Below are 25,781 nucleotides of genomic sequence, written 5' to 3'. Positions count from 1 at the left end.
ACTGTACTATTTTTATGATATCTGATTTTACATGCCAATAGTAGAGCTAGTATGATGAGGATCATAATTATTTGATTATTTTCTGATACATGGGTAGTTATTGAGTATAGCTTTATTGCCAAATGGCATTTTTCCATCACTGGCTGTAAATATTGATATAAAAAGATAATGAATGAAAAGTCAGGGGGGCATGCCCAACTGTCCCCCTAAAGCTGCACCAGTGCACTTACCCAATCCAAAATGTTCAATGTTCTAATGAAACGTGATGGTAAACAAGAATCTGGAGACATGAATTAATCAGATGACTGAAATACTCTTTTATTACCATTTCATTTCTTTAATACTTTGAATAATTCTGAAGTTGTTAATAGAAAATAAATACGTCACATGCAGTTCTCTGTTACGATAGTGGCACCTTTTTTATGCTGACTTTGACGTCTAAGTGGTTTGAATGGCGTGCTTTGAATGTAGGACGTTTTTCAGATGAAGCGACTCTTATTAAACCTGGGTAAAATCATAGTTAAGGCACTGTAAATAAAACGTGAGATCATAGTAATTAATCCAGTGGTGTGTCTGAATGCTCCCTTTGCTTATGTAAACACATGTGAGCCAGATTTGCGATCTCAATGCCTTAGTAAAATAAAGTACGATGGCACAAGTGGCACCAATAGTGCACAAAGTAACAAGAAAAGACTAAATTAAGGTAAAACACTTAAAAACAAAAAAAAAATAAAAGCTGTTTGTAGCCAGAAGTTAGAGATGTTTATCTATCACAATTTGGAAATAATAATAATAAAAATAACAATAATTAAAAAATTATTATTATTATTTAATTATTATTATTATTTACAACCCATTAATATATTTACATGTTAGTGATATATAATAATAGCAATAATGCCAAATTGTTTGTAAAAAAAAAATCTAAAATCTCTCTCAATAACTGACCTGTTTGTTTGAGTTCCTGCTTGTGTTTGTGCTTAAATTCTATATATTGTATTATTATTATTATTATTATTATTCATAATAAAATTACTAGGAAACTACTAGGAAAAAATGAACCAGTAATGAATATTTGTGTCAAATAAAACTCACTGTAAAACACATAGATATACAAAAGTGTACGGAAGGAATGGAAGGATGGTCTCACAGTGCCTCTAGAATATTGTTCGGAAAAACAGTAAGTGACAAACACGATCTATTGACAATACTGACAAAACGGCAGCGCTGACTCTGCTAAAACCGGTTAGGCTGCAGTGGTACGTGTACCCTGTGTTCAAACAGTAGAAGAGATACAGTAAAACTGGCCTCCACTCAGTGTAAAAGGGCCACGTTAACTCTAAGGATCCTGTAAAGTGAACTGAGGCTGAACTACTGCTTACAGTAAAGCTCTGTAAATCAACTGCAGAAGTGACTGAGGCAGTAACTGAACTGAAACTACAAGTAGTCAGTGTGGAAGTTCGGGTCACATGGGGCAAAAAACACGACGACAGTCATCTGGATAGACAGCAATGAGCTCAGGTTACAGTACCGGACGTCTTTTCTACTGTCCACTGTCGGTTCTATGTGTCTGACAGACCACAGCACCTTTTGAATGACGTTGTTCAACCTAACCTCCACCTGCAGTTTCTGCCCACTGGCTTCTATTATTAGTGTGCTTTGATACGCCAGGTTTTCCGCCCTTCTCCAAGTACCCAGTGTGGTTTCCGCCATAATCAACCGTCCCTGCTGAAAAGGAATCCAGCTCAAGACTTGCTTTTGGTGCCAAGCTGGTCTCTGATGGTCAACGTGTCTGAAAAGCTGGTCATCCAGGCAAAAACACACATAGCCTATGCTGGTAAGCAAGCTGGTTAAGCTGGTAGACCAGTTTATCTGCTTAGTAAAGCTGGTTGTACTTGTGGACCGATGTGGTCAGGCTAGTCATGGTGGTCAACCAGCTTGGACATACTGATTGATTTGCCTGGTCATGCTGGTTAACCACTGTGGTCATGATTTGTCATACTGGTCTACAAGGTTAGTGGTGAAGGCTGACTAGCTTGGACAGGCTGGTGATGCTGGCCAACCAGCTCGGTCAAGATGGTCATGCCGGTCAACAAGCTTGGTCAAACTGGTTGAGTAGTTTGCTCAGGTTATCCAAGCACTGTAGTCTCGATGATCCGTACTGGTCTAGTAGGTTGTTCATACAGGTCGACTAGCTTGGACAGGCTGGTCATCCAACATGATGGTCATGATGGTCATGCTGGACGACAAGCTTGGTCAAAGCTTGGTTAACTAGCTTGCTCAGGCTGGTCATGCTGGTCAACTACTGTAGTCATGATGATTGTACTGGTCTAGTAGGTTGGTCATGCTGGTCAATCAGTGTGGTCATGATGGTCAGGCTGGTCATCCAACATGGTCATGATGGTCAACCAGCTTTGTCAACATGGTCATGCTGGATGACAAGCTTGGTCAAACTGGTTGACTAGTTTGCTCAGGCTGGTCAACCACTGTAGTCATGAGGATCATACTGGTCTGGTAGGTTGGTCATACAGGTTGACTTGCTTGGACAGGTTGGTCATGCTGGTCAACCAGCTTTGTCAAGATGGTCATGCTGGACGACAAGCTTGGTCAAACTGGCTGACTAGTTTGATCAGGCTGGTCAACCACTGTAGTCATGAGGATCGTACTGGTCTAGTAGGTTGGTCATACAGGTTGACTAGCTTGGACAGGTTGGTTACACTGGTAGACCAGCTAAACCATTAAACTCAATCAAAAATATACTCTATGCTGGTCAAGAGCTAAACTGGTCAACCACCTTAACCCTAACCAGCTTGAACTGGCCGAGCTGTTTCTTTCAGCAGGGTTATGGTGGAAATGCTTTAAAGTCCTACTTTGATCTTATTGAGACTTCCTCTTTGAACTGTGAAATGAAACGTTAATGAGGTCCAAAAATGACAAACTACGGATTCTTCTGAGGAACGTCCGTGCAGCTTTCTTCATTTACCTAAACTGGCGTTGAGAATTTCTCCATTTTAAAAACGAGTTCGACAGCAGCGTCCACGTCCTGAACCACGTTCCCGGGCTCCACGAGCGCCGGGTCGAAGCGGAAGTCGCGGTGCCCGTGGAACACAGTCTCCTTGATGCACTGGCTCGCATCTTTAGGCACCTCTGTGTGGGGGTTGTACACCCCAGTGCACACCAGGATGGACTTGCAGGAGGTGGCTGAAGGGGAGGCCAGCTCGCTCTCCCAGGCGCTGTCTGCGTCCACTTCCTGGCGAACCGGCGTTGTCGCTCCCGTGGCGGCCACCACTTGGGCCACGGCTTTGGTGCTCTTCCTGGCCAGCCGTTCCTCGAGGTAGCGGTTGTAGAGGTTGGCGCCGTAGATATCAGTCATGAGGTTGTCTCTGATTGGGTTCGGAAAAGAAATGAATGAAATTAGGCTTAGAAGGAAAAGCCAATGGGTTCTGCCAATTAACCCACCCATTCGTAGCTCCCCCTGGCACTAGCAATGCTCCCGGGACTAGGAGGGTAAGGACTAACATAACTATGGTGGAAATGCGAGAGAATAAAGCATGTTTTTGTCCATAAATTCAAGCAAATGTTGAAGTTTAGTGCCCTTCAGGGTGAAAACCTGACGTTGCTAGACACGGTGACCGAGACAGGAACCTGAAAACGCTTGGGTCATCACTTCCAGTCAGTCACTGCTGATCGACGTTGTTCAAACTCACGCTCTGGCACAGGCAAGAAGTGAAAGTCCCTTACCCAATAGCGTAGAGAGATCTGACTGGCGTCCTCCAGCCTCTCTCTGCAGCTTGTTCTCTGATGAGATACTCGGCGTAGTGGTAGGTCAGCTCACTGGGCTTCCCCATTAGAGCCTCATACTTCAGATCCCTGCCTGTGATCTTCTTGTAGATGTTCTCCAGGCACACCATGAATGTGCCGTGACCAAATCTGTGAACAAAAAAAAGAGCAGACAAAAGTATTGGGACACCTGCTCATTCATTGTTCATTGTATCTTCTGAAATCAAGGGTATTAAAACATTTAAAAAAAGAGTATTAGAGTTTATCCTGCTTTTGTTGGAGTATATATGGCTTTCTGCTCGATTTTAATGAAGCATTGCTGTGAGGATTTGATTGCATATAGCAACAAGAACATTAATGAGGTGAAGATATTGCTTGATCACCATCCCACCTCATCCCTAACTCCCCAACTCATCCCAAAAGTACTAGATGGAGCACCATCCATCATTCCACTGCTCCACAGCTTACTGCTGCTGGGGGGCTTCATACCCCTCTAGCCCAGCCTGGCATTAGGCGGCATGGTGCCAATAGGTTCATCTAGTGTATCTGCTCCAGAGAGTCCTATTCTATTGGCAGTGCTTCTCTGTGCACACCTGTGTCAGCAATGGGTGCAAGTTAAAGTAGCTGAATTTATTTATTAGAAGGGGTGTCCACAAATATTTGGACATACACATCACTATCCATTTCATGAGAATGCCCTCCCTTGTAACTCCATGTATAGAGACTGCTGGTAATAGCTGTTTACCAGCAGCCCTGTGGTCACTTAACTGACCGATGATGAGGTACGTAGGGTAAGTGAAGCTTAGTGGAAGTACAGGGTAGATGTTTTCACTCTTAAAAATAAAGGTGCTTCAAATGGTTCCTTGAGGGATCCCACAGAAGAACCACTTTGGGTTTTGTAAATGAGCATCTGAGCGTCTGGTGGTGTGAAGAACCTTTAGATTGATCTTTATTTTGAAGAGTTTGAGCGAATGATGTTGTTACCGTGGAGACTGTGCTTCTGCCATCCACATAAGGTCCATGTTACAGGCCAAGAGAGGCAGATGGGAGGAGTGGGAGGTTTCATACGCATTACTGAGATTCCCACTGGTCAGTAAAACGTCGATGATCAGCTGCAGGTTGGTCTCCCATCGAATGGGCTCCCCGAAAAGAATCACAGCTGCAATTAAAGAAAGAAGATCATTGCTGCCATTATCCAGACAGTGGTAGAAGGTCTCCTAAGCCCCTGTCTGCATGTTTACACACCTTCAGTTCTAAGCTAAGCTGGCCTGTCCATGATAAACAATGATAAAGCATGCCATGGCTACACCACTCTAACACGAGCTTCTGCCTCTATAATGTGCTTCTAAGAAAGAGGAAGCAGGAGAGGGACATGAAACCTAGTCAATGCGTGTTAACAACAAAGGATCACTAAGGGAATGGTTAGCAAGCCTGTACATCCACAACACAGGTGGACACAAGTAAGAACCATGTCAGCAGTACGTTAATCCATTTAACAACAAAAGCATCTTACCTTCGACCTTAGGGAGGTTCACAATAGGGGAGGACTGCAATAATAATAAAGAAAAATGGGACTTCATATATCCTGATCTAACGTCTATCAGAGAGAGAGCCTGACATTTACTGCAGGGCACACTGCTTTGACAGAAAAGAGACAGAGGTAAACCTACTGGCCTATTAGAATGCAAGAAACTCTGCTGGGGTCCGTCCCCCAGCACAGTGTAGTCCCAACTCCAAACTAGGGCCGTCAAAACTGCTCCATTATATAATAATTATAATAATAATAATTATTATTATTATTATATTACAAAATATTTATTACACTTAAATTATTATCTATTCTATATATATATATATATATAATATTATTATATAATATTAAGTCAAAATAAAAGCAAATTCTCCTACAGAGACACATTTCAGAATAATTATCATCCTTTGAAAATGTTATGGCACATTTATTATGTTTTGTTGAATTGTTTTCCAATCTGAAATTATTAAAATTAAGTAAGCAAATAGTTACAGTGTCTAAAATGTCATCTATAGAGGAACTCCCATTTGTGCATAATTTGAAAATGCAACCCTAAAAAATATTCAAAATTTCAAAAATGTGTTACACTTAAAGAGGTTTAAAGGTTACTGCATCGTCATTAGATGTTGTATACTATAAATATTTTAGATAATATCTGCTGTACTTTGGAACTAATGGTTAAAAGCCTTGACTATTAGCTTGGGAGATTTCTCAATTGCTCATAGAATTAACATTCATTAACAGCCTTAAACCAAATAACACTAACAAGGTCACCTCAGCTACAGCTAGAAGCTCCACACTTTGGGTTGGGACTAAACTCTGCAGGAAGACAGACAGACTTGAAGTTATATTATTTTGCAGTTGGTGCCCACAGCTGTACACAATAACGGCATGCCAAGGTCAGTATATGCTTGCTTTTCTCTCTCAGTAGAGAAATACAATTGGCTTTTTTAGTAAATCTGAAAAACAACAATGTCCTGACTTTGCAGGAAAACTTGACAGTTATATATTTATATATATATATACACACAGCTCTGTACAAAATAAAGAGACCACCCTACATGATCAGTTTCTCAGGTTTTACTATTTATAGGCAGTGTTTAGGGAATTTAATATTTGCATTGTGTTTCATAAACCATTGACATTTCCCCTAAATTCCAAATAAAAATATTTGCTATTTTGACAACTGCTCCAAAGCAATTACTCAAATAATGCAAATAAAATATTATAATATTAAAATGCAAATAAGTTATTATTCAGATTTAATCACAGTACTAATATCTGAACTTTAAGAGCATTCAGAAATCACTATGGTGAAATAATAACCTCGACCGCCAATCACAGCTCTCATGTCTCGGCCGGCTCTCTGCTAGTCTTTCACATTGCTGTTGGGACTTTATGCCAGTCATAGTCTGTAAATTCAGCTAACTCAGCTCTGTTTGCCTGGAATAAAACTGCCGTACACGTAGAGAAGTGGTCTCTTCATTTTTCGCTGTCCAATGAAAAACACGTATCTCCAAAGTGGTGACTTTAAATTTGAATGAAAGTCAATGTAAACTAAGACTTTATTCCAAATACTTCAGAGCATTTCAATTGGTCCATTCAGGCTGAATTATTCACACAGTGCACAGAAGCAGCTACAGGGTTCAAACCATGGAGAAAACTAAACAAACGGACGGATTTGGATACTTGGTTTTCATTGGACAGCAGCGATATATATATACATATATATATATAAAATGCATATGAGACATGTTATGGCTACTTAATACATCACATTATACATATGGGACCCTATGGAGTGTGAACCTATGTCTCAACATCACATACAAAACAACTGTGTAAGTGTGTGTGTGTAAGAGTGTGTGTGTGTGTGTGTGTTTGCTCCTGTCACTTTTGATGCTCAGTCTCTGCTGCTACCATGCGTCTTTCACCTTTTCCATCCTGACCTCCCTGTCCACTCAAAAAGATCTGACCCAACAGCTCTTCTGCTTCTTCTTCACCAGCAAGGTTATGGGAAAACCATCAGTTTAGATACTTTACCTGAACACACACTCTTAACAGCAACATACGAGCTGAATATGTAATTAATTGAGAAATTAATTAATCATCAGGTTTAATTCTGAAGGTTAAACAAGAACTACAGCAATAATGACCCCGGTACTTCACTGTGTCTCAGAACGCACAATGTATAACACGCTTTTATTACTATTATATATTATTATTATATTATTATTATTCAGCTCTACGTCTGTGAGCTGTGAGGAAGCTGGCAGAAGCAGATTGTGTTTGATGAGATGAGGAGGAATAGGATTCGGGGGTGAGGTACCAAAATGATGTTACGGGTAGGTGGAAACTAAGGTTTAAAAGCTTGTAAGGCTGGGGCGTCGAGCCGAGTTTTAGAAAATGACCTGCCGGGACATTTCCCAGACAGAAAAACATGCTAATTTTGGTGGCGCTAGTAGTTAAGCTGTAGGAGGCAGAGCAATTTTGAAGCATTACCTCAAGATGAAACTGGAATAAAGTAAAGTAGGTGTAGGACAGAGCTATTACTACACAGACCAGGGATACGTCGGACTGACAGTCTGCTAGTGCTGGGTTTAAAACTACTGGGGAAAAGGGCTAGGGAAGCCCTGTGAAGCTCATGTGAGAACCTAGACAGAAGAGAATTGGGGATATTCAGGGCCTATGAAGCTTGGCTGGTTGGATGCCCAACCCTTGACATAAGGGTAGTGGTGGCTCAGAGATTAAAGCACCAGGCTACTGATGACAGGGCTGTGGGTTCGATACCCGGGCTCTGCAAGCATGCAAGCTTGTCCCATTGCACCGCAGCAATGGCTCATGGCTCAATGGCTTCACTGGTAAAGGGTTAAAGGCGGTATGGTTATCTTGTCTATTGTTCAGTGAAGTCTATTTTTTATGATTTTATGACCCTTGACTACTTGATTAACTGGATTAATTGTCAAAATAACTGGTACATTTCTAAATTACTAATGTAATTAACAGTGATCACCTCAAAAACAAGCTACAGCTACAGGGCTGCCACGATTTGTTGCCTTAGTTGATGATGTTGGCGCTAAAAATGATTAGATTTTTTCATAATTGTAGTTTTTTAGGTCTCTAAACCCTTCAGTTTCAATAACAGCCGCGTTTCCGCTTTACCACTCCATAACTGCTCCTACCTGAGGTCAGTCGTTTCTGGCTCCACTCGGGTCAGCTCCATTCTAAGCTAGCTACAGTTTAAAAACAGCGACTCGGCTCTGAAATAGGCTTTTCAAACTTTCCGAAAACCCAAAGCATTGAAAGTATGAGAAGCTGAAATCAGGTCGAGACATAAAGGTGGTTCTTTTGACTAAATTTACCCCACCCTTCCCTTCCAGACGTACGGTCGTGACCTATTGACCTAGATCCTGCCTGTGAGCTTCATAAGTGATGAATCAGAGCTACTGCATTCAGTGAAAGAGACCAGGATGTCTAGAGTACTCACTGGTAGTTTGGGGCGTCGGTTGTGATCCACCATGTCCAGCAAGGGGAAGGATTCTCTTAGCATGTCGATACTAACCACCTTGGTAAAGCCCAGGCTGAAAGAGAGCGTGTTAAGGATTCAGCTTTCAGGACAGGCTTTGTAAGCATGCAAATATGCCCAAACGTTCAACCCGGTCATCCCTTCCCTACTAATCGGGGAGTTTGGTCATTTTACGGCGCACCTGGGCGCTCTGGGGCAAACACACATAAGCCAAAGGCCATCATGCTCAATGCTAAGGCTCTAGCTATTGGGGGTACAGAGGATACAGAAGATAAGATGGACCACTTAATCTAATACCCTTTGGGATGAGCTGGGGTGTCAAACGCTAAACCTCTAACATCAGCACCTGACCTCACTGATGCTCTTCAAATCCTCCTCCCAGCAAACAAAGCCTTCAGAAGATAGGATCAGCAGGTGTCCACAGACTTTGGGACAGTAGAGTTGAGCTGAGAGGAACTATGTTAATGGAAGGGATGGATGGATTTATCTTCTCCTTGTTTTTTTTAAAAATATTTTAAATTTCCATCCCAAAATGAAAAAAAGGAAAAGGCCTTCTTCGTCCAAAGGGACATTGACCTGAGGGTCTGCACAAAATGTTCCAAGGACACATTTGGCTGTTGGCCATCGTTCCAGTGAGGCGCTGAAGCTAAGAACTTGTGGAAAGCTTCCTTGATGCCTCCAAATCCTCAGCAAATCGCCAGCAGTTTGAGCACAGTGGTATTTAGTGACAAGGAGGTGAAACTCCACTTTAATCGCTTCAGTATAAAGGAGAAGAGGACCTACGTTCTGAGGAAATGTCTTGTATAACTTGTGTTTAAACTGCTCTATTACATAAAGACAATCGCGGAGGCTTTAGGTGATTAGGACACAATCAGTGCTGATCCAGACTGTCCAAGCTTTGTATTTATGAGATTCCAAGTGCACTGAGGAACCCGTTTTTGTCATTTTTGTAGACCCTGAAATGAGAAAAATGAGAGTCTACTCTATATTTTATGAGTCAAATGTTTCTTTGAGCTGTAATGGTTCCTTTGAGGACCCTGAAGAGTGTTCCTCACAGTAGGGGACTAGTACTGGTGGACCTGGGAACTCTAAAATAGTCTTAAATAGTACTTATATTATTAAGTAATTGTGGAACCCTTTCTACATGTTCTAAAGGGTTCTATGAACCTCCACAAATGGTTTTCCGACATAGAGAAAGCATTTCACCACACAAAGGAAAGAAAACACACTGTGATGCTGATCTGAACTGGTTATCATGGTTCCTTGAAGAACCCTGGAGAGTGTATCTTACAATAACACAAGCTGCACTGGTCAATCTGTGAGGTTTGGGTAGCCCTATCTCCAATGATAAAATAGTTATAATAGATAAATAATAAAAGAATAATCTAACTATTATAAATAATAGTTTATGATGTTAATTTAGGTGAAACTGAACACTGGTACACACCCTAATCAAGTCAATACCAAGCACTGCACTATTCTGAATATCCCACGATAAGCCCTAATATGTTGAGCTGGGGGTGTAAATGTGCAGTGCCAGCCTTAAAATGCTGCCCACACTGCTTTTCTTCATCTGCCTCTATCCGAAAAGCATTACATCATCATAACCAAGCCAAAAGAGCTTCTTCTTCTTGGCTGAGTGAATCCCTCATTCCCCTGGAGTCTGGAGGTAACTCTGTGGTTTCCTTGGTAAATACATAAAAAAAAAAGTAGAAAAGCACATTTCTGGTACGTTGCATAAGTGCTCATTAAGTTGTGCTCCAGCGGTTCACCCTGCCATCGCGGATCAGCTTTTCACTGGGTTTTAATCTATCCCATCCAGACGAGCGCGCGTTACGCAACCAGAAGGCGCCGGACGCAGATGTCCCCCCATGTTGCTTTGTTACGGTGTGCCACTCGCTCGAGACCACACCACTTAAGAACGGCCGCGGCAGACTGGTCTTTTAATCCAACACTGTTACGAAAGATGGCGAGATGTGGCAGCAGAGCCTTCCCTCGTTGTCATTCAGAGCACATACGGCATCACGGGCCTTCGCTGCAGTGCAACAGCCAATTTCACGACTACTAATCACACTAACCCCAGCAGAACATTTGGGTCATCTCAGCCACTGCTCTCAAGATTTTCACTGTTGATGTTAGAAAACCTCAAGAACACAGAAACGTTTACCTGAAGAGCCTAAAATGATGGAAACCGATGGGAACTGAATTTCCCTTTTCGAGCTAGGATTGGCCTATTCAGCCGACCACAGTTTAGCCACACCCACTCACACTTTACATTTACATCATTCAACACGCAAAACTTCAGAGCCGTTTGGTCAGCGTCGTTACATCTGTGGAACCTCTGATATTGGCCAAATAACATTGCCTGGGTCTTAGTTAATACCTGTCCAGCAACTGCAGCATGTTGTAGGTTTAAGTAATTCAGTTTCAGTTAAAAAACAAGACTGCAGAATTGACCCTGTCCTCACTACTGTGTCAAAATCTTCATTTCCATTTCTTAGCGATGTCTGGATCCCATCCAGTGGATCAGACATGGGCTATTTTAACCCTCTGGAGCCTATAAGTGCATTTCTTGATTTTTGCAGATCTTAAATTTACCTTTAAAGATCATACCCTCATGTTTAACATGTTCCGAACAGTCTCAGCTCTCTATGTAACAAGACCCCATGTGACCTAGAGCACTGTGCAAAGAGATAATCTGCCCCTAAACCTGAAAAACTGAAGTCAGATTTCAGAAATTCTTCATATTTGCTGTAAAAACATCCCTTTACTCGTGTGAGCGAACTGTTCTGGTGCTTAAAATGAGTTTACCTGAAGAGCCCAGAGTCCTAGCTCCACAAAAGCAGTGGAACGTCTGAATACATAGAATCTAAACAGCCATAGACGGACGCATGAATCCACCAATTAGAGATGAGAGGCAGATGACAGACACTTGAATCCACCAGTTAGACACAGCCAAAGACGAGCACAGTCGAGCATCTCGACACGTCTTCGCGGCCACGTAACTCCGGATGCGAGTCCCGTACGATCTGGCCGTGACATGCTATGAAAAGAGCGGAGTCTACAGATTCAGGAAGTGTTTGAACTGTATTTCCGCGCTGTGCTAACGCAGAGATATCAACAGAGAGAGATCGTATTTGACCGGTTGACACATACGTAGACTCCAGAGGGTTAAGCCTGGTTCACTTCTGATCCTTTGTTTTTACCACTGTGTTTTAGAAGGGCGTCTTTGGCGCCCTCTAGGCTCCATCTTTGGTTTTAAACCAGACATGAACGGCACCGTCGAAACCAAGAGAAGCCCAACACACACACACACACACACACACACACACACTAGAAAACCACATCAGGGCGCATTCATGACCCTATAAAATAGTTATTACACATCAGTAGTCGACCAACAACAACAACAGCGTTTTAAAGTAACTGGGAGCTGAATAGGAGCAAAAAATTGACATTTTTAAAACTAATATTTATATAAACATTATATTAAAAAGGTGACTGTTAGCATATCTTCCTTTTACTGTGTGGGTTTAAGCTACACAATCACAAAGACTGGATCGGTATTGGATCGGTACTGGCGATACTCATCATTAAGGTACACAGATTTTGCGTATCGCTGGGCAAGAAAACTGGATCAGACCAACCCTACCATCATCCCTGCCCTTTCTCTTGTATAATAAATAGTTCACCGGACCATGGTGAACAGACCAGATAGAGCAGATATGGTCCACAATTGGAGACACGAGGTCCCAGCCTGCCAGCAATGGGGAACAAGGAGGAACTGTATACAACACACAGCGAGTGAAAGGATACTTTTTGGCAATGTCCAGAACCGGGCCTTGTCCTGACACCAGCACACACTTGTCCTGATACTTCCTGAACATTTTCAAAGGACTGTGAGACATCATGACTTGGTCTTGAGAGATCTGTAGGACAATCACAAAGAGTACTACATCATAAATACAGTGATAAGCATCTACACCCGGAACAGAAAGGAGCTCCCGATGGTTCTTCGAGCGACGCCACAGAAGAACGTCTGCTGGCTCCATTAGGAACCCAGTTGGTAATCGAGAAGCGCCACACCTGCTATGGCAGAGCTCAAAGATCCAATATTATTAAGAGTGAATGTTCACCCTGTACGTGGGCCCATATCTTCCATCCCTCACTTTCATTATTACACAGCTTGTATGAACCTATTAACCACATTATAAGCTCAGGGTTTGAGCGGCTGCAGAACGCTAATAGAAAAGCCACAAGAAAAGCCAGCGTAACGTGGAAAACTGAGATGATTATGAGTCATCTGTCAGTCCTCTTTCAAGTCTCCCAACACCGTAGGAAATATTACGCTTCGTTATGACTCAGAAAGCGCAAGGCCTGGGTACAAATACTCACAGGAATGCCCAGTATATGCGACAGCTGATCAGCTTTCTTCTGCCGTAGACAGTTCCCAGCGTTTGTGACAAAGACTACAGGAACAACAAACCGGCCTTTGGAGTCCACCAGCTTTTGGAAAGCTTTCTTGGCCGCCGGGATGGGGGTCCTGCCCCGGACCAAGACCCCATCGATGTCGAAGAGCAAGCCGAAGCCTGGCTCAAACTGTTTCAGAAGACAAAGCACAGACAGCAGTGATGGGTCTATTTACTACATATGTATAACCTCAAGAGTGACCCTCAATGTGACATCATCATCATCATCATCATCACCATCGATTACAATTAGATTTAACACTATCTACGACTCAGACACAGATCTGCCATAACATTAAGACCACCTGTCTAATATTGTGTAGCTCTCAAAACAGCTCTGGCACCATGACGTTCCTTTAGCAGATTACATTACATTACATTTATGGCACTTAGCAGACGCTCTTATCCAGACAATGTACTGTAGTGTTAGGACTGGCCCAAGGATGTGGCGCAGCATAGTCACCCAGACCGGGAATCCAACCCCCATCTCCCTCAAGATGTGGCAGCTCAGTGGCAGGTAGTGGTGTTATCTGTTGCGCCACACTAGACCAACCACCAACCACTAGATCTTTTAGGTCCTGTAAGTTGTGACATGGGGCCTCCATGAGAATCAATGGGCCTTGACCCCATGACCTTACCATGTCTTCACCAGTTCACTGGTTCAATTGTCCTTTCTTAAAGAGCTTTTGGCAGGTCCCGGTCATCAGGACGTTCTGACCCAGTATGTTCTGACCCAGTCTCCCTGCTCTGGCCATCGCAACTTCCGATCTTCTCAAGGTGGCTTCTAGGATTCCTAGGCCTGCTCACTTGTCCTGCTCCCAACATCGAGAACTCGGAAGCACATGTTAATGTTATGGCTGATCGGTGCGAAATCTCATGGTCTGCTGTTTGAGATTTCGAGACCATGAGATTTTTTATGAGGTTATGAGGACCTATTCAGGCCGCGTCCAGAAACTGGTCAACAACAGCCATGAGAAAAACAACTAGTGTGGACTGATGATGCAGCAGCAGCAGCAGCAGCAGCAGGAATCCTGCTCTGAAGATGGGCTTCACACCATCACCTATGTCTGGATATCACCTTCAATCCATGATACTAAGCTAGCTTTGTATTTCTGTAGTGTTTCCCCTGCAGAAAAGCAAGTTTTCCTAAAGGAACATAAAGTACACTTAATTAATAAAGGCTTAATTATTAAGATCTGCTCTAGTATTAAAATCAGAGTGTTTCACCATGTTAAACCGGCTCCTGGGTGTGAAAAACATCCCCCCACTCAAAGCCCTGGATGATGAGCAGCTCCTTTAAAAGTAAACACCGCAGGCAGAGCCGGTTCTGCGCGGCTCCAGCGCTCGCCACCCCATACCGTGCCGCTGGCTGATGAGCAGGAGGCGGCTGTTCCTCTCCGCGGCACCGCGCTGCTCCCGAACCGGGCCGGCCGGCCAACCAGGCTGCCCGCCGACCTGGAAACCAATCCCCAGGCTTTCATTTCGCTCCCGTGTCGCCGCTTGCCAGCACCGGAGACGACCGCTGTTTCTCCATGAAGCGTTTTGTAGGCGAGCGACGTGACGACACAGGAGGAGGGCCGAGGCCGGCGAGGGCGAGGGCGAGGGCTCGCCAGGAAACGGGCACCAGAAATGGGGGAGGAGGAGGAGAGATTTGGGGGTTTTCGGATTAGCTTCACGTCAATGAAAGGGTCATCTTTGAGTTATGAGCCCTAAACAGTGAGAAAATACAGGAGGAATATGTTAAACCAGGGCTGGAAGCGGGGTTAGGGGGGATGGGAAGATGATCAGTAGCGTAAACAAAAGGCTGCGTTCCAATACGCGGCCTCGTACCCTCACTAGGCAGCAAGCGAGTGTTGGGCGGCGTTGATGGAATTTAACACCAAGATATTTTTTTCAATGTAAAAGTTAAGATAATAAAGATAATTAAAACAGTTTTAACGAATGCAAAGATTGAAAAATTGTCTCGTATCTGGTTTGCTTGTTAGCTAGCTAGTGCTAGTGCTAGCTAGCAACTTGTTTTGTTGTGTTCTCCTTCTATTATCCAGCTAAACGACACCAACTTCAACCTTATACTCTGTTGTAATTGTTTAACATTAACATTTCCCCCAAATAAACTGATTATTTGTTTATTTTTATGGATTTTAAGCAGTTTGAAGCATTAGTGCACTACGCTAAGCTAAACGTGCTTGTGTGCACTTTTCTGAAGTGTACTTGTTTTCTAAAATAAAGCTTAGCTAGTGTGCAGAACCCCACTTGCAAACTTCTATAACCATTTAAAAACAACACTGAAGTGGTACCTAGAGTCCTGATCAAATTCTAGATATGTTCTAGATAAGTTTGCTATTTGTCAGTAGATAATACACTAATGCAAACTACAGAAGTGCACAAGTGTGCAAGTATGCTAGTCAGAATTCTGAACACTGACCACATATTCAGGTTAGATTAAATCCAGGGCTCTTTTTATTTTTAATATTAATATATATTTTTATATATTATATATATATAATATATATTTATTTTTATATTATTTTTAACTTTTTTTGTATTTTTATTTTTTATTATTATTATTGATTATTAGAGGTGGACATATCAGGACACTTATCAGGACCAAATAGCAAAACTACGATGCCTTGTCGACTGGGTCAGAACATCTCCAAAACATCAGGCCATCGCCCCCCCCCCAAATCCTGAATCATGGCTCCACCTCACAAACTAACGAGACTTGAGGATCTTAAGGATCTGCTGAGGTCTTGGTGTCCAGAAACCACAGGACACCTTCTGAGGTCTGGTCTAGTGGCACTAGGGAGACCTACGCCATATCAGACAGGTGGTTTTAATGTAATGGCTGATCGGTGTATAGTAACACATTATTAAGTGCTATGAAACTAGAAGAACTTATGCCATTTGAGGTCAAGCAGTTGAAGTATGCACTACCTAAGCGTACTAGTTAGAACAGAGCTATGAATATTGGAACACGGCCGCAGCTGTGCCATTGATGGTAAGGTCATTGGCAGAAGGACACCAGTCCACATGAGAAAATCCACTGAGTCAGGGTCGACCACCTCAAAGCCTTTGATTCCAACTGGTGTAAATAAAATAAATGATATGTAATATGTTTTATAATATTTTTCGAACAACTGCTAAATTAAATCAATTAAAAATGAAACAAATGACTATTCAGACTCAAGAGCAGCAGGTTGAGGACCTTACTTCTTCTTGGAAAATAACTTCAGGATTATTATTATTATTATTATTATGTGTGATTTTAGTTATTTGCACAGTTAACCTATAACGTATTGTGCTGCATGCCACAGTGTCTGACCTCTACTCAGGCAGAACCACTGTAATAAGAGTCTGAATTACACAGAAAGAGTGTGTGTGTGTGTGTGTGTGTGTGTGTGTGTGTGTGGGCGGGGGGCTGAAGGAGAACTCAGGAAAAAGAAGGCAGGGTCTGATAAGGGAGTGAACGAGGAGATTAGATTTGGTCTTGATACTGTGAGTGTGATGGCGGTTTATTCTAGGCCTGGTGGTCACATGAACCAAGCTGCTTCAAATCAGGGCTAATTGGCGTGCGCTCGACTTCAGGTCAATAAATACAGAAACAATTATAATTTTCTAGAAAATTCTTTACTGGTCCAGAAGAAGTAAAAGTACAAATCTATTTACAAGGAACTGTGGGCTGGTCATCTCACAGTGGGCCTCTAATCAACGGTCTAGTCCCCCAACAGGCCAAGAACACATTAATAACAAGGGCACTAAAAAAATAACGGTGCTCAGAAGAACCACTTCCAGTTCCATGAAGAGACTTTTGTTTATGGTTCTGAGCGTGAAGAACCTTGAAGAAGTTCAAAGACTCTTTTCTTTGATGTAAAGGTTCTTTAAAGGTTATTCACACTCTTCAGGTGTTAAGGTACCAGACATGGTTCTTCTATGGCATCACTTAAAAAAGAACCCTTCGTAGCACCTTTATTTGTAAGATAATGAGACAGTTACAATGCATTAGTCACGGAAGACAGTCTTATGCAAAAGTTTGGACACCCCCGGACCAATTACACATTTAGCTTAAAAAAAAGAAAAAAAGAAAAAGAAAAAAACTCAAACTTAAACAAGGCATTTTCCATTTTTAACTGTCAATGTACTGGTAAAAATACTATAAAGCCATTACTTTTGCACAACTTTTACATTTATGTTTTTATTATATATTAACATAAGCAAATAAACAGCAATTATGCCTTAGCACTTCAGAAGTACGTCTCCGTAGACAATGAGAACATCTTTACACCTTAACAGCACATGTCATTTGAGCAGGGGTGCCTAAACCTATAGAAGACTGTATAATGTGACCATATGAAGCTGAAATATTATAAAATACTATAATTTGCAGTTTGGACGCCATGTTGTTACCAGCACACTGCTAGAGGCAATTACTTCCCACAGCAACCGTACAGCTGCCATGTAGGAACTCGTATGTGGACAGAGCTTAAACAGGTCAGCTCCACTCCACTCCACATCTTCACCCTTTATCACCTGCAGAACCAACCAGCACCACAGAGCCAAACCGTCAACGGATTTTCCCATGTCAGCGGAAGGCCTGCTGGACATCCCAGGGGGCCAAATACCAACACCTTCCGCGACTGACCACTACAAGCCGAGCAACGTCTTCGCTTCTTCGCTTTGCGCCATCAGGCTCTCGCTGGCGTACTTCTGCAGCAGCTCCATCTTCTTTCGTCTGACCAAGGCTTCTTCGATCTGTGACCGATCAATAAAATCAATAAAGCACATGCAAGCAGGGTCAAACACCGACACAGGGTCAGGACACAGACCTTATTTACAATTCATGAGTAGATATGCCTGTTTTAGTATGTAGTAAATAGTAGACATGGTGCTGAAGGGGTCTAGTTTTTAAACATTTTAAAATTTTTAAATATTTAAGAATATTTAATATTTTGTTGTTCTGTGATATATATTGTGACATGAAATATTTTTTGATCTATCTATCTATATATCTATTTTTAATTTTTTTTGTTTTAACCAGAAGTCAATGATGTCATAATTATTAATATTAATAATAATTCAATTTAGATTTATTTATATAGCTTTTTACAACAAAATGTTGTCTAAGCAGCTGTACTGAGATTCAAGATCTCACATTTAGTATTTGGATATATTTAATACATTTTTTATTAAACTATATTTTGCAGTTATCACCACCACTAATATTACAATTGTTATTATTATCATCATTATTGTTATATATTAAAAATAAAAAAATAAAAAAAGAAATCGGTTGTGGCCTTCCACAGATATTTTCAAAGTGATGAATAATATATTTTGTAGTAGTAACCGTAACACACTGTCAGAGGGCAGATGTCCAGAAGCTGGAAAATCCCTAAGCTGTGCTGGACGTCGGCCCCCCAGGACCGAAACACATACTGTACAGCAACATGCTGTCCAGTCCCTCACCTCTTTTTGTGATGGCACAGGTACATGAGCGATGAATGTTTGTGCCCCATCTTCTCCCTCCATCTGTTCTCTTATCTCGTCGTCAGACTGCTATAGAAAAAAACAACAACATCATTAAGAATTCATTTATTACATTAAATCATTTCATCTCAGCAGTGACCCGAGGGACCAAACTGAAACGACCACCCAAAATATCTCGGAGGTCATTTTGCAGCGGCGTCCAAATACCTCGTCGTCTTTGATGGCGTATATGTATTCCTCCTCCTCTTCCACCTCTTTGGTTCCCCCACCTCCGGCTAAACGGGCCTCTTTTTCCTCCTTCCATTTCTCTATGGCTTCTGCGATCACTGCGTGCAGATCAACAGAGGGTGTGAAGGATTTATTGACACACGTACTTCTATCACTATACATGCAGATCTGGAAAAAAAAGACCACTTAATTAGTTTTTCTTAAATCTGCATCTCTACGTGTCCGGCATTCGTTTTATTCCAGGCATTTCATCAAACAGAGATGAGTTAGCTGAATCTGCAGACTATGAACAGCATGAAGTCCCAACAGCAAGAGACATGAGAGCTGTGACTGGTGGTCGAGGTTATTTCAGCATAGTGATTTCTGAATGCTCTCAAAGTTCAGATATTAGTACTGTGTTTAAATCTGAATAATAACTTCTTTACATTATTATTATTATTATTATTATAATTTTGCTGCATTATTTGAGCAGCTGTTTTTGAGCAGCTGGAAATGTTGCCCATGCTTAATGAAATACAGTGCAAATGTTAATTTTCCCTAAACACATCGTGAGAAACGGATCATGTAGGGTGGTCTCTTCATTTTTTCTCGAGCTGTATATACTCACATACATAAGACAGTGCTGTTCGTAGGTTCTAGGCCCCTAATCCCATCACTTTAACCCCCGTCTCTCAGCGGTGAGAGAGTTTCTACAGTAGAAGCTCCAGATCTCATCAGAACAGATAAAGCAGGTGAACATAAATCCAGTAAAAAGGAGAAACAATAGCTTCTCATTCTGAAGAAAGAAAGTAGTGAGATCTTGTCGGTGAGCTAGTCTGAAGAACAGAGCTCGGTTCCTCCAGGTTTCTCCTGGACGACCCCCAGTCCAGCCAGCACAGCGTGGAGGATGTGTTCAACTCCATCAGCAGCACCATCACCTGATTTACCATCATCTCAGCTTTTCATTCTAAACCTCACAGGGGACTAAAACTTATGCACTGTGATTTGGTCACCATGGCCGATGATGAGCGTGAGTTGGAAGAGTATTATTACAAAGCCCCCCAGTATTGGACTGTGCTTTCTGGAGGCGGCAAAAAAAACTCATGGAACTGATGAGCCAGGACATTGTGACCAAATGCAGTCACATGACTAGAGCACAGCTGACAGGTCACTGGACTCTTAGATGGACATTTATGCTTCAAACAGCACCGAACCTCATGTTGAGTGTCAGGCTTTCAATAATTCACCTAAATGTGAAACACATGGCCAGAGAGCAGCAGCAGCCCATAAGACCATAACTCTGTCAACGTACACAAACAAAGCCCGCCTTTATACCCGGATGGCCTGAGAACACCCTGGTGTCTTTGGGTGGGTGAATGTGTGTATGTGTGTGTGTGTGTGTGTGTGTCCCAGGCCCTAATGAAGTGAAATCACGTTTCAGTATCAGGATGTCTCGTGGTGAGTGGTCTTTTCCAGAGGCACGAGACGTTTAAACAGGTCCTGCACTTTGTGGAACTGATTGCAGGATGTAATGAATGAAGCCTGAGACTGATTGTCTTAAAATATCCAATCTCGACTGACCTCAGCCTTGCTACATCCTCTATATGTCCAAATGTTTGTGGACACCCCTTCTAACGAATGCATTCGGCTTCTTAAGCTGCACCTATTGCTGACACACACACAGCTTGTCTAGTCCTAAAAGTACTGCCAATAGAATAAGACTCTCCGGAGCAGACAAACATCATGAACCTAATGTGGACTAGAGGGGTATAAAGCCCCCCAGCATTGAGCTGTGATATCTGGAATTACGGTGGTGCTCCATCCAATATTTTTAGGATGAGTTGTACCAATCCATCTAATGCACCTGTCGCTGAATGCAATCAAATCCTCACTGCTCTAGTGAAACCTAGGAGAAAGCCTTCTTCCCTCGACAGAAGAGACAGTTACTCCAACAAAAGCAGCTGCAGCAACTCTTTTTTCTCTGAAACCATTGATTTCAGAAAAACAATAAATATGCAGATGTCCCAATACTTTAGTCCCTATAGTGCACCTGGTATTAACATCGTCTTCGGGTGGGATTTTCCAATGGCAGTCAATATTCAACCCGCAGTAGACCTCAGCTTAGTGAGGTGTTTGAAAGGGTCGTTTGGGACACAACCTACCTTGTTTCTCATACTCTTGTTCCAAGGGCACTAAAACGCCGTCGTCCTCGTCTCGGTAGCCGTAATACTCAGCATCGATTTCCTTCATCAGTTCGGCCCGTGTTTTTCTGGGTGGTGGGGCAGCTATATATAGGAGAGATTTCCAAATTGTTACTATGCAAAATGATTGGTTTCCCAGACAGGAATCAGGCCATGTTCTATACTCCAGTTCTAAAGATTAAACCATATCTGGAACAATGAGCTCTTCTATGGCTCACTTTTCAACTTTCAGGAGGCTAAATCTAGGTCCAGAAGGGAGAAGCTGAAACTCAAAGGTGAGTGGACTAACCCCCCTAAACCCAATTTAGCCTAACCAATTAAGTCACCCCCTCACTGGCTGCTGACTTGGCCCATTACTTGCAATGCTCCAGACACTAAGAGGGTGAGGACAAGCACATGCCTCCTCCAATACATATGAAGTCAGCCACCACCTCGGTTCGAACTGCAGACAATGTAGCATCACTAGACAGCCAATGTGTTTGGATCCATCCACCATATCACAACGGGAGTGATGATGGGAGAGAAGGCCATCTACCCAACCAGAGAAAACATGGCCAATTGTGCTCTCTCTGGCTCCGGCTGCTGATGGAGAAGCAGCATGACCCTGGCCTTTGGCAAATTCAGGTCCAGAGAGCGAAAATCTTAACCAATATGCCCTTTATTAAATTATTTTATAGTTTAATCCAACTTACGCTCTTTTTCAAACAGCTCTCTTACTCCAGGGAGGTCTTTTGCAGCACCGAAATACTTGTAGCCTCTGTTTCCAGGCACCTCTTTTCCCTCATGATCAAGCATCTTTGGTCCTACTCTCTAATGCACACATACAGAGACAAAGCAGAGGTGTGGATTTCCTTAAACATAGTTATTCAACATCCTTACATACAGGTGCAGTCACTATAGTGTATGTACATTAGTACCATGTAAAAATGACTGATTTTACAGGCACACAATAATTAGCTACACAGAACTGTGAGCGTTGCCAGATTCTTTAAATCAACAAAGTGTGCTGCAATACTGAATGACACCAAACTCCTATACCTGCTAATAGGGTTTGTTTAAAATGCTTACCGCATAGTCAGGCCCTCCCAGCTCCTTGATTCGAACCTCCCAGTGACCCTTCTCTCGGAGAAGCTTGTTGATTTCATCGTTCAGGTCACGGATCTTAAATTCCCCCAAACCAGCTGAAAAACATTAACGGAAAATATAAACTTTCCATACTTTAAATCTGACGTTCTGTAGTTTCACATGTGCACATGATACAACAACCAGCCGTAACATTAAAACCACTTCTATAACATTGTATTTGTCCCTACTTGTGCTGCTATAACAGCTCTGACCCGACAAGGACGAGGCATCTCTGAAGGTGTCCTGTGGTATCTGGCTCCGAGACATTAGCAGCAGATCTTTAAAGTCCTGGTAGTTGTGAGGTGGTGGGGTCTCTCTGTGAGCATCAGTGAGCCTTGAACTAATGACACTGTTCCCAGTTGACCGGTTGTGCTTTCTTGGAGCACTTTCGGTAGGTACAGACCACTGCATACCAGGAACGCCCCACGAGATCTAGTGTCTAGTGTTTTGGAGATCTAGTGTTTTTGACCCAGTCGTCTAGCCATCTAGGGTCTCTATTTACTCTGATTACAGTGACTGTTCACTTGCTGCCTGATATGTAGATCCACCTCTTATCAGGAGCCACTGGGACCAGATAATGCATGTTGTTTGCTTCACCTAGGAGTGGTTTTAATGTTAAGGCCTACAAATGTGCAAATATGAATATATTAATAATGAAATAGGACTCACCATTTTGAATCTGAGCTACTTTCTTGGAAATTTCACTGATGATCTGTAAGCAAAATTACAAGTTTCACATTACTGCATACAACCCTGCATATATGCATTTCATTTAATAGTCATTGACCAAATTAAACCGATTAACATAATAACAATATTGCTAGAAATAACACCAAGTACATCAGCGCTCATAACCTCAAATATTAATTCCCTTTTTTTTTCCCACCCACACAATCTTGTGTTCTCCTACCTGTCGCCGCCACTTCTCAGCTTTCGGCAACTCATTACATTCTGAGGCAAGAAACGGCCGTCTTTCCTGAAACAGTCAGGAACACACGAGTTAAATAAAAAAATAATAATAAATATGATTAATACACCAATTCTGTTCAATACAAAACAAGACGAGACATAATTTTGCAGATATTAATTACCTTCACTTTTCCTTCTTCGAGTTGTGCTTGACGAAATCTGGCCAAGGCCGTCCTACAGAGAAGAAAACGCAAGGCGTGAATAAGAGCATCCAAGCAATAATGCAAGACATCTACCACCAAATTAATGCAAATCTCCAAATATGATTGAATAGTCCGTAATGCAAGACTTACATGGCCTTTTCTGCGTTTCGAGCCTAAAAAAGCAAAAAATATGATTATTTAGTAAACAGTAAACAGTAAAGAGCACAAACATCAAAGCTGAAGATGTCAATAATTCAGTATATTAGAAAAGGGCAGAGCATTTAGATTTAGATGCTGGGCTGACATATTTGCAACATCTTAATTTTATATTTATATATTAATTTATATCATATCAGATCAGATGTCCCCAGGGCTGCTTGATATGGCATAATAGCGTTGCCTCACTGTATTTAAAAAGACACCTGATAATGATGTTTATAATATTTAGACACTCAGTCTAATGATTTTGCAATTATACAGGACAAATTATGCTATTTGTGGAGGTCTTTATATACTATAGACTTTATTACACATGCTTGTTGTATTGAAGGAGGGCCACTGCAGTTGCATTGGGCCATCAAGTTGGCCTTGGGTGGATGGATACTTTTACTTTTACTTAAAGTATTTAAGTATAACCTTGCTAAGGTTGAAGTTGGCTATTTAATAACTAATATTGAGCCTAAAATTGGCTATTTTAGGTCTAATTTCGAGGTTAGAGATGGCTTCTTCTTCGAATTGTCCGTTCCACCTTAAATGGTGCAGCAGTTCCATTCTGGCGCCTGAGGCGCCAGAATGGAACTGCTGCACCATTTAAGGTGGAACGGACAATTCGAAGCTAGCGAACGAGAAGCCAACTTTAGCTTCGTAAAACTAACTAAAACAAGCACCCAAAGTTACAAAACAGATGTAACCCACATGCCCAACAACATACAATCATAACTAGACTATATAATTCAGTTTAAACTATAAATTAAGCCATAATTTATTACCATTTTCAGTCGTCAAAGCAGACCACTCCGTGTGCGACGGTACCGGCGCAGCTCTATGACGCGCCCGGCAACTTCAGTGACGACATGAAGACTGAAAAAACAAACAATACTTTTTAACTCATTTTTTATTATTAATTTAACGTATTTAAAACTACATACAATAAAACATTTCTCGCCAGATTTTATTCAAATATAATAATAACAAAAAAAAAAAATCCTTATTTTCGACCTGTGGTGACGTTACACCATCTAGTGGTTGACGACTACGATCGCGAACTTATTTTGAAATTATTATAATTATTATAAACGATTCAAATAATCGAATTATGTGTCATTTACACATTTTCTACACAACGACTGTGCCAATAAAACGTTAAAAAAACTATACTAAAAAAATAATTTTTAAAAATGCTCGTATTGTATTAAAATGCAGTGATATTAAAGGGGAATTTCACTACGTTTTTAAAATCGCTGCATAAGTCAGTGGTTGAGATGTGAAAAAATATTCATAGTTAGTTTGGTGTGAAATGGTTCACTGTAGAGATGTATACAGATATATTTTTCTGTACAGTGGTGGTGAATGGAGCCAGGCGTCACCATGATGGAACTATTTGTTAGTTTTATTTACTATTCAAACCTAAAAGTGAACCAACACACATTTTCTGAGTTTTGTATGTTATGACAATGATGGTAAAATAGAGGAAAATCTGAAAGATTTAAGTTTTCTGTACGCCCTAAATGTACCTCTCCACAATGAATGCATTTAAAACATGTTTTAGTCCAAATCTATATCTTAGAACTATTGTAAAAGAATGTCTCAGACGTCTGGCAGGGTCTCCTGTATTTGTTTCACGTATTTATTTTATGTAAGGGAGCTTTTAGAGGCGTCAAACTTATCAGACGTCTGGTTCCATTCACCACAATGTCCTGACTAGCATTAGGCACTGACTAAATCAATGCAATTTCTATGTAACAATATATCAAAAAAGCTTGGAAATAAAACGTAGTAGCTTGAACAGCTACAAAAGTACTGTAATATTTACTAAAGTACTGTAACTACTTCAGTTCTTATGACTGCTTCGGAGGTAGCTGATGTAGCTTATCCTTCATGGCCTACAAACAGCATAGAGGGCAAATATGTCTCATTGTAAATAGCTGTGTTCTGTTCATATTAATTGTGTCAGTAAGTAACATGTGATGTCATCAAAGTACAGACAGAGCAAGACACCCCAAACCTCATTCATTGCTGGGGGCAGCGATCCTCTATTGTTTATACTGTAATTTATCCATAATGAATTATTCATGCCAGAGCTAAGTCAATGTGCTTTGTCCAGAAGGGAAAGTGTTGAAAAGGGAA

The 25,781-nt window shown here is 41.6% G+C and overlaps 2 protein-coding genes across 2 annotated transcripts; both read right to left on the bottom strand.

Moving 5' to 3' along the window:
- Positions 1-293: 293 nt before the first annotated feature.
- On the bottom strand, positions 294-15,090 carry LOC140543049 (haloacid dehalogenase-like hydrolase domain-containing 5). Its single transcript, XM_072666067.1, has 8 exons — positions 14,665-15,090; positions 13,233-13,436; positions 12,654-12,766; positions 8,799-8,892; positions 5,294-5,327; positions 4,765-4,939; positions 3,742-3,930; positions 294-3,383 (listed from the first exon to the last, which is right to left on the bottom strand). The coding sequence occupies exons 1-8, from the start codon at positions 14,785-14,787 to the stop codon at positions 2,984-2,986; spliced, it is 1,332 nt and encodes a 443-aa protein (XP_072522168.1). The 5' UTR covers positions 14,788-15,090; the 3' UTR covers positions 294-2,983.
- Positions 15,091-16,911: 1,821 nt separating this feature from the next.
- isy1 (ISY1 splicing factor homolog) lies at positions 16,912-24,470 on the bottom strand. Its single transcript, XM_072665993.1, has 11 exons — positions 24,425-24,470; positions 23,586-23,608; positions 23,415-23,466; positions 23,234-23,299; positions 22,993-23,035; positions 22,267-22,379; positions 21,891-22,008; positions 21,160-21,282; positions 18,998-19,116; positions 18,770-18,859; positions 16,912-18,055 (listed from the first exon to the last, which is right to left on the bottom strand). The coding sequence occupies exons 1-11, from the start codon at positions 24,425-24,427 to the stop codon at positions 17,948-17,950; spliced, it is 858 nt and encodes a 285-aa protein (XP_072522094.1). The 5' UTR covers positions 24,428-24,470; the 3' UTR covers positions 16,912-17,947.
- Between the last annotated feature and the right edge of the window lie 1,311 nt (positions 24,471-25,781).

Source organism: Salminus brasiliensis, chromosome 21 (assembly GCF_030463535.1).
Source record: "Salminus brasiliensis chromosome 21, fSalBra1.hap2, whole genome shotgun sequence".
NCBI lineage: Eukaryota > Metazoa > Chordata > Actinopteri > Characiformes > Bryconidae > Salminus > Salminus brasiliensis.
Note: the sequence above shows the minus strand (reverse complement) of the source record. Positions and strands in the feature narration are given on the sequence as shown.

Bases quoted from the DNA above. Each gene is read 5' to 3' on its own strand.
- LOC140543049 (XM_072666067.1), bottom strand. From the start codon at position 14,787: ATGAAAGCCTGGGGATTGGTTTCCAGGTCGGCGGGCAGCCTGGTTGGC. The intron at 8,893-12,653 runs GTATCCTTTCAC...GCTCTCTTTCAG, and splicing joins GTTCTGGACATTGCCAAAAA to CCTGGGCTTTACCAAGGTGG. The intron at 3,384-3,741 runs GTAAGGGACTTT...GAACCCAATCAG, and splicing joins AGATCTCTCTACGCTATTGG to AGACAACCTCATGACTGATA.
- isy1 (XM_072665993.1), bottom strand. The intron at 18,860-18,997 runs GTATTTGGACGC...TTTTTTCTATAG, and splicing joins ACGCCATCAAAGACGACGAG to CAGTCTGACGACGAGATAAG. The intron at 18,056-18,769 runs GTGAGGGACTGG...GATCGGTCACAG, and splicing joins CTGTGCCATCACAAAAAGAG to ATCGAAGAAGCCTTGGTCAG.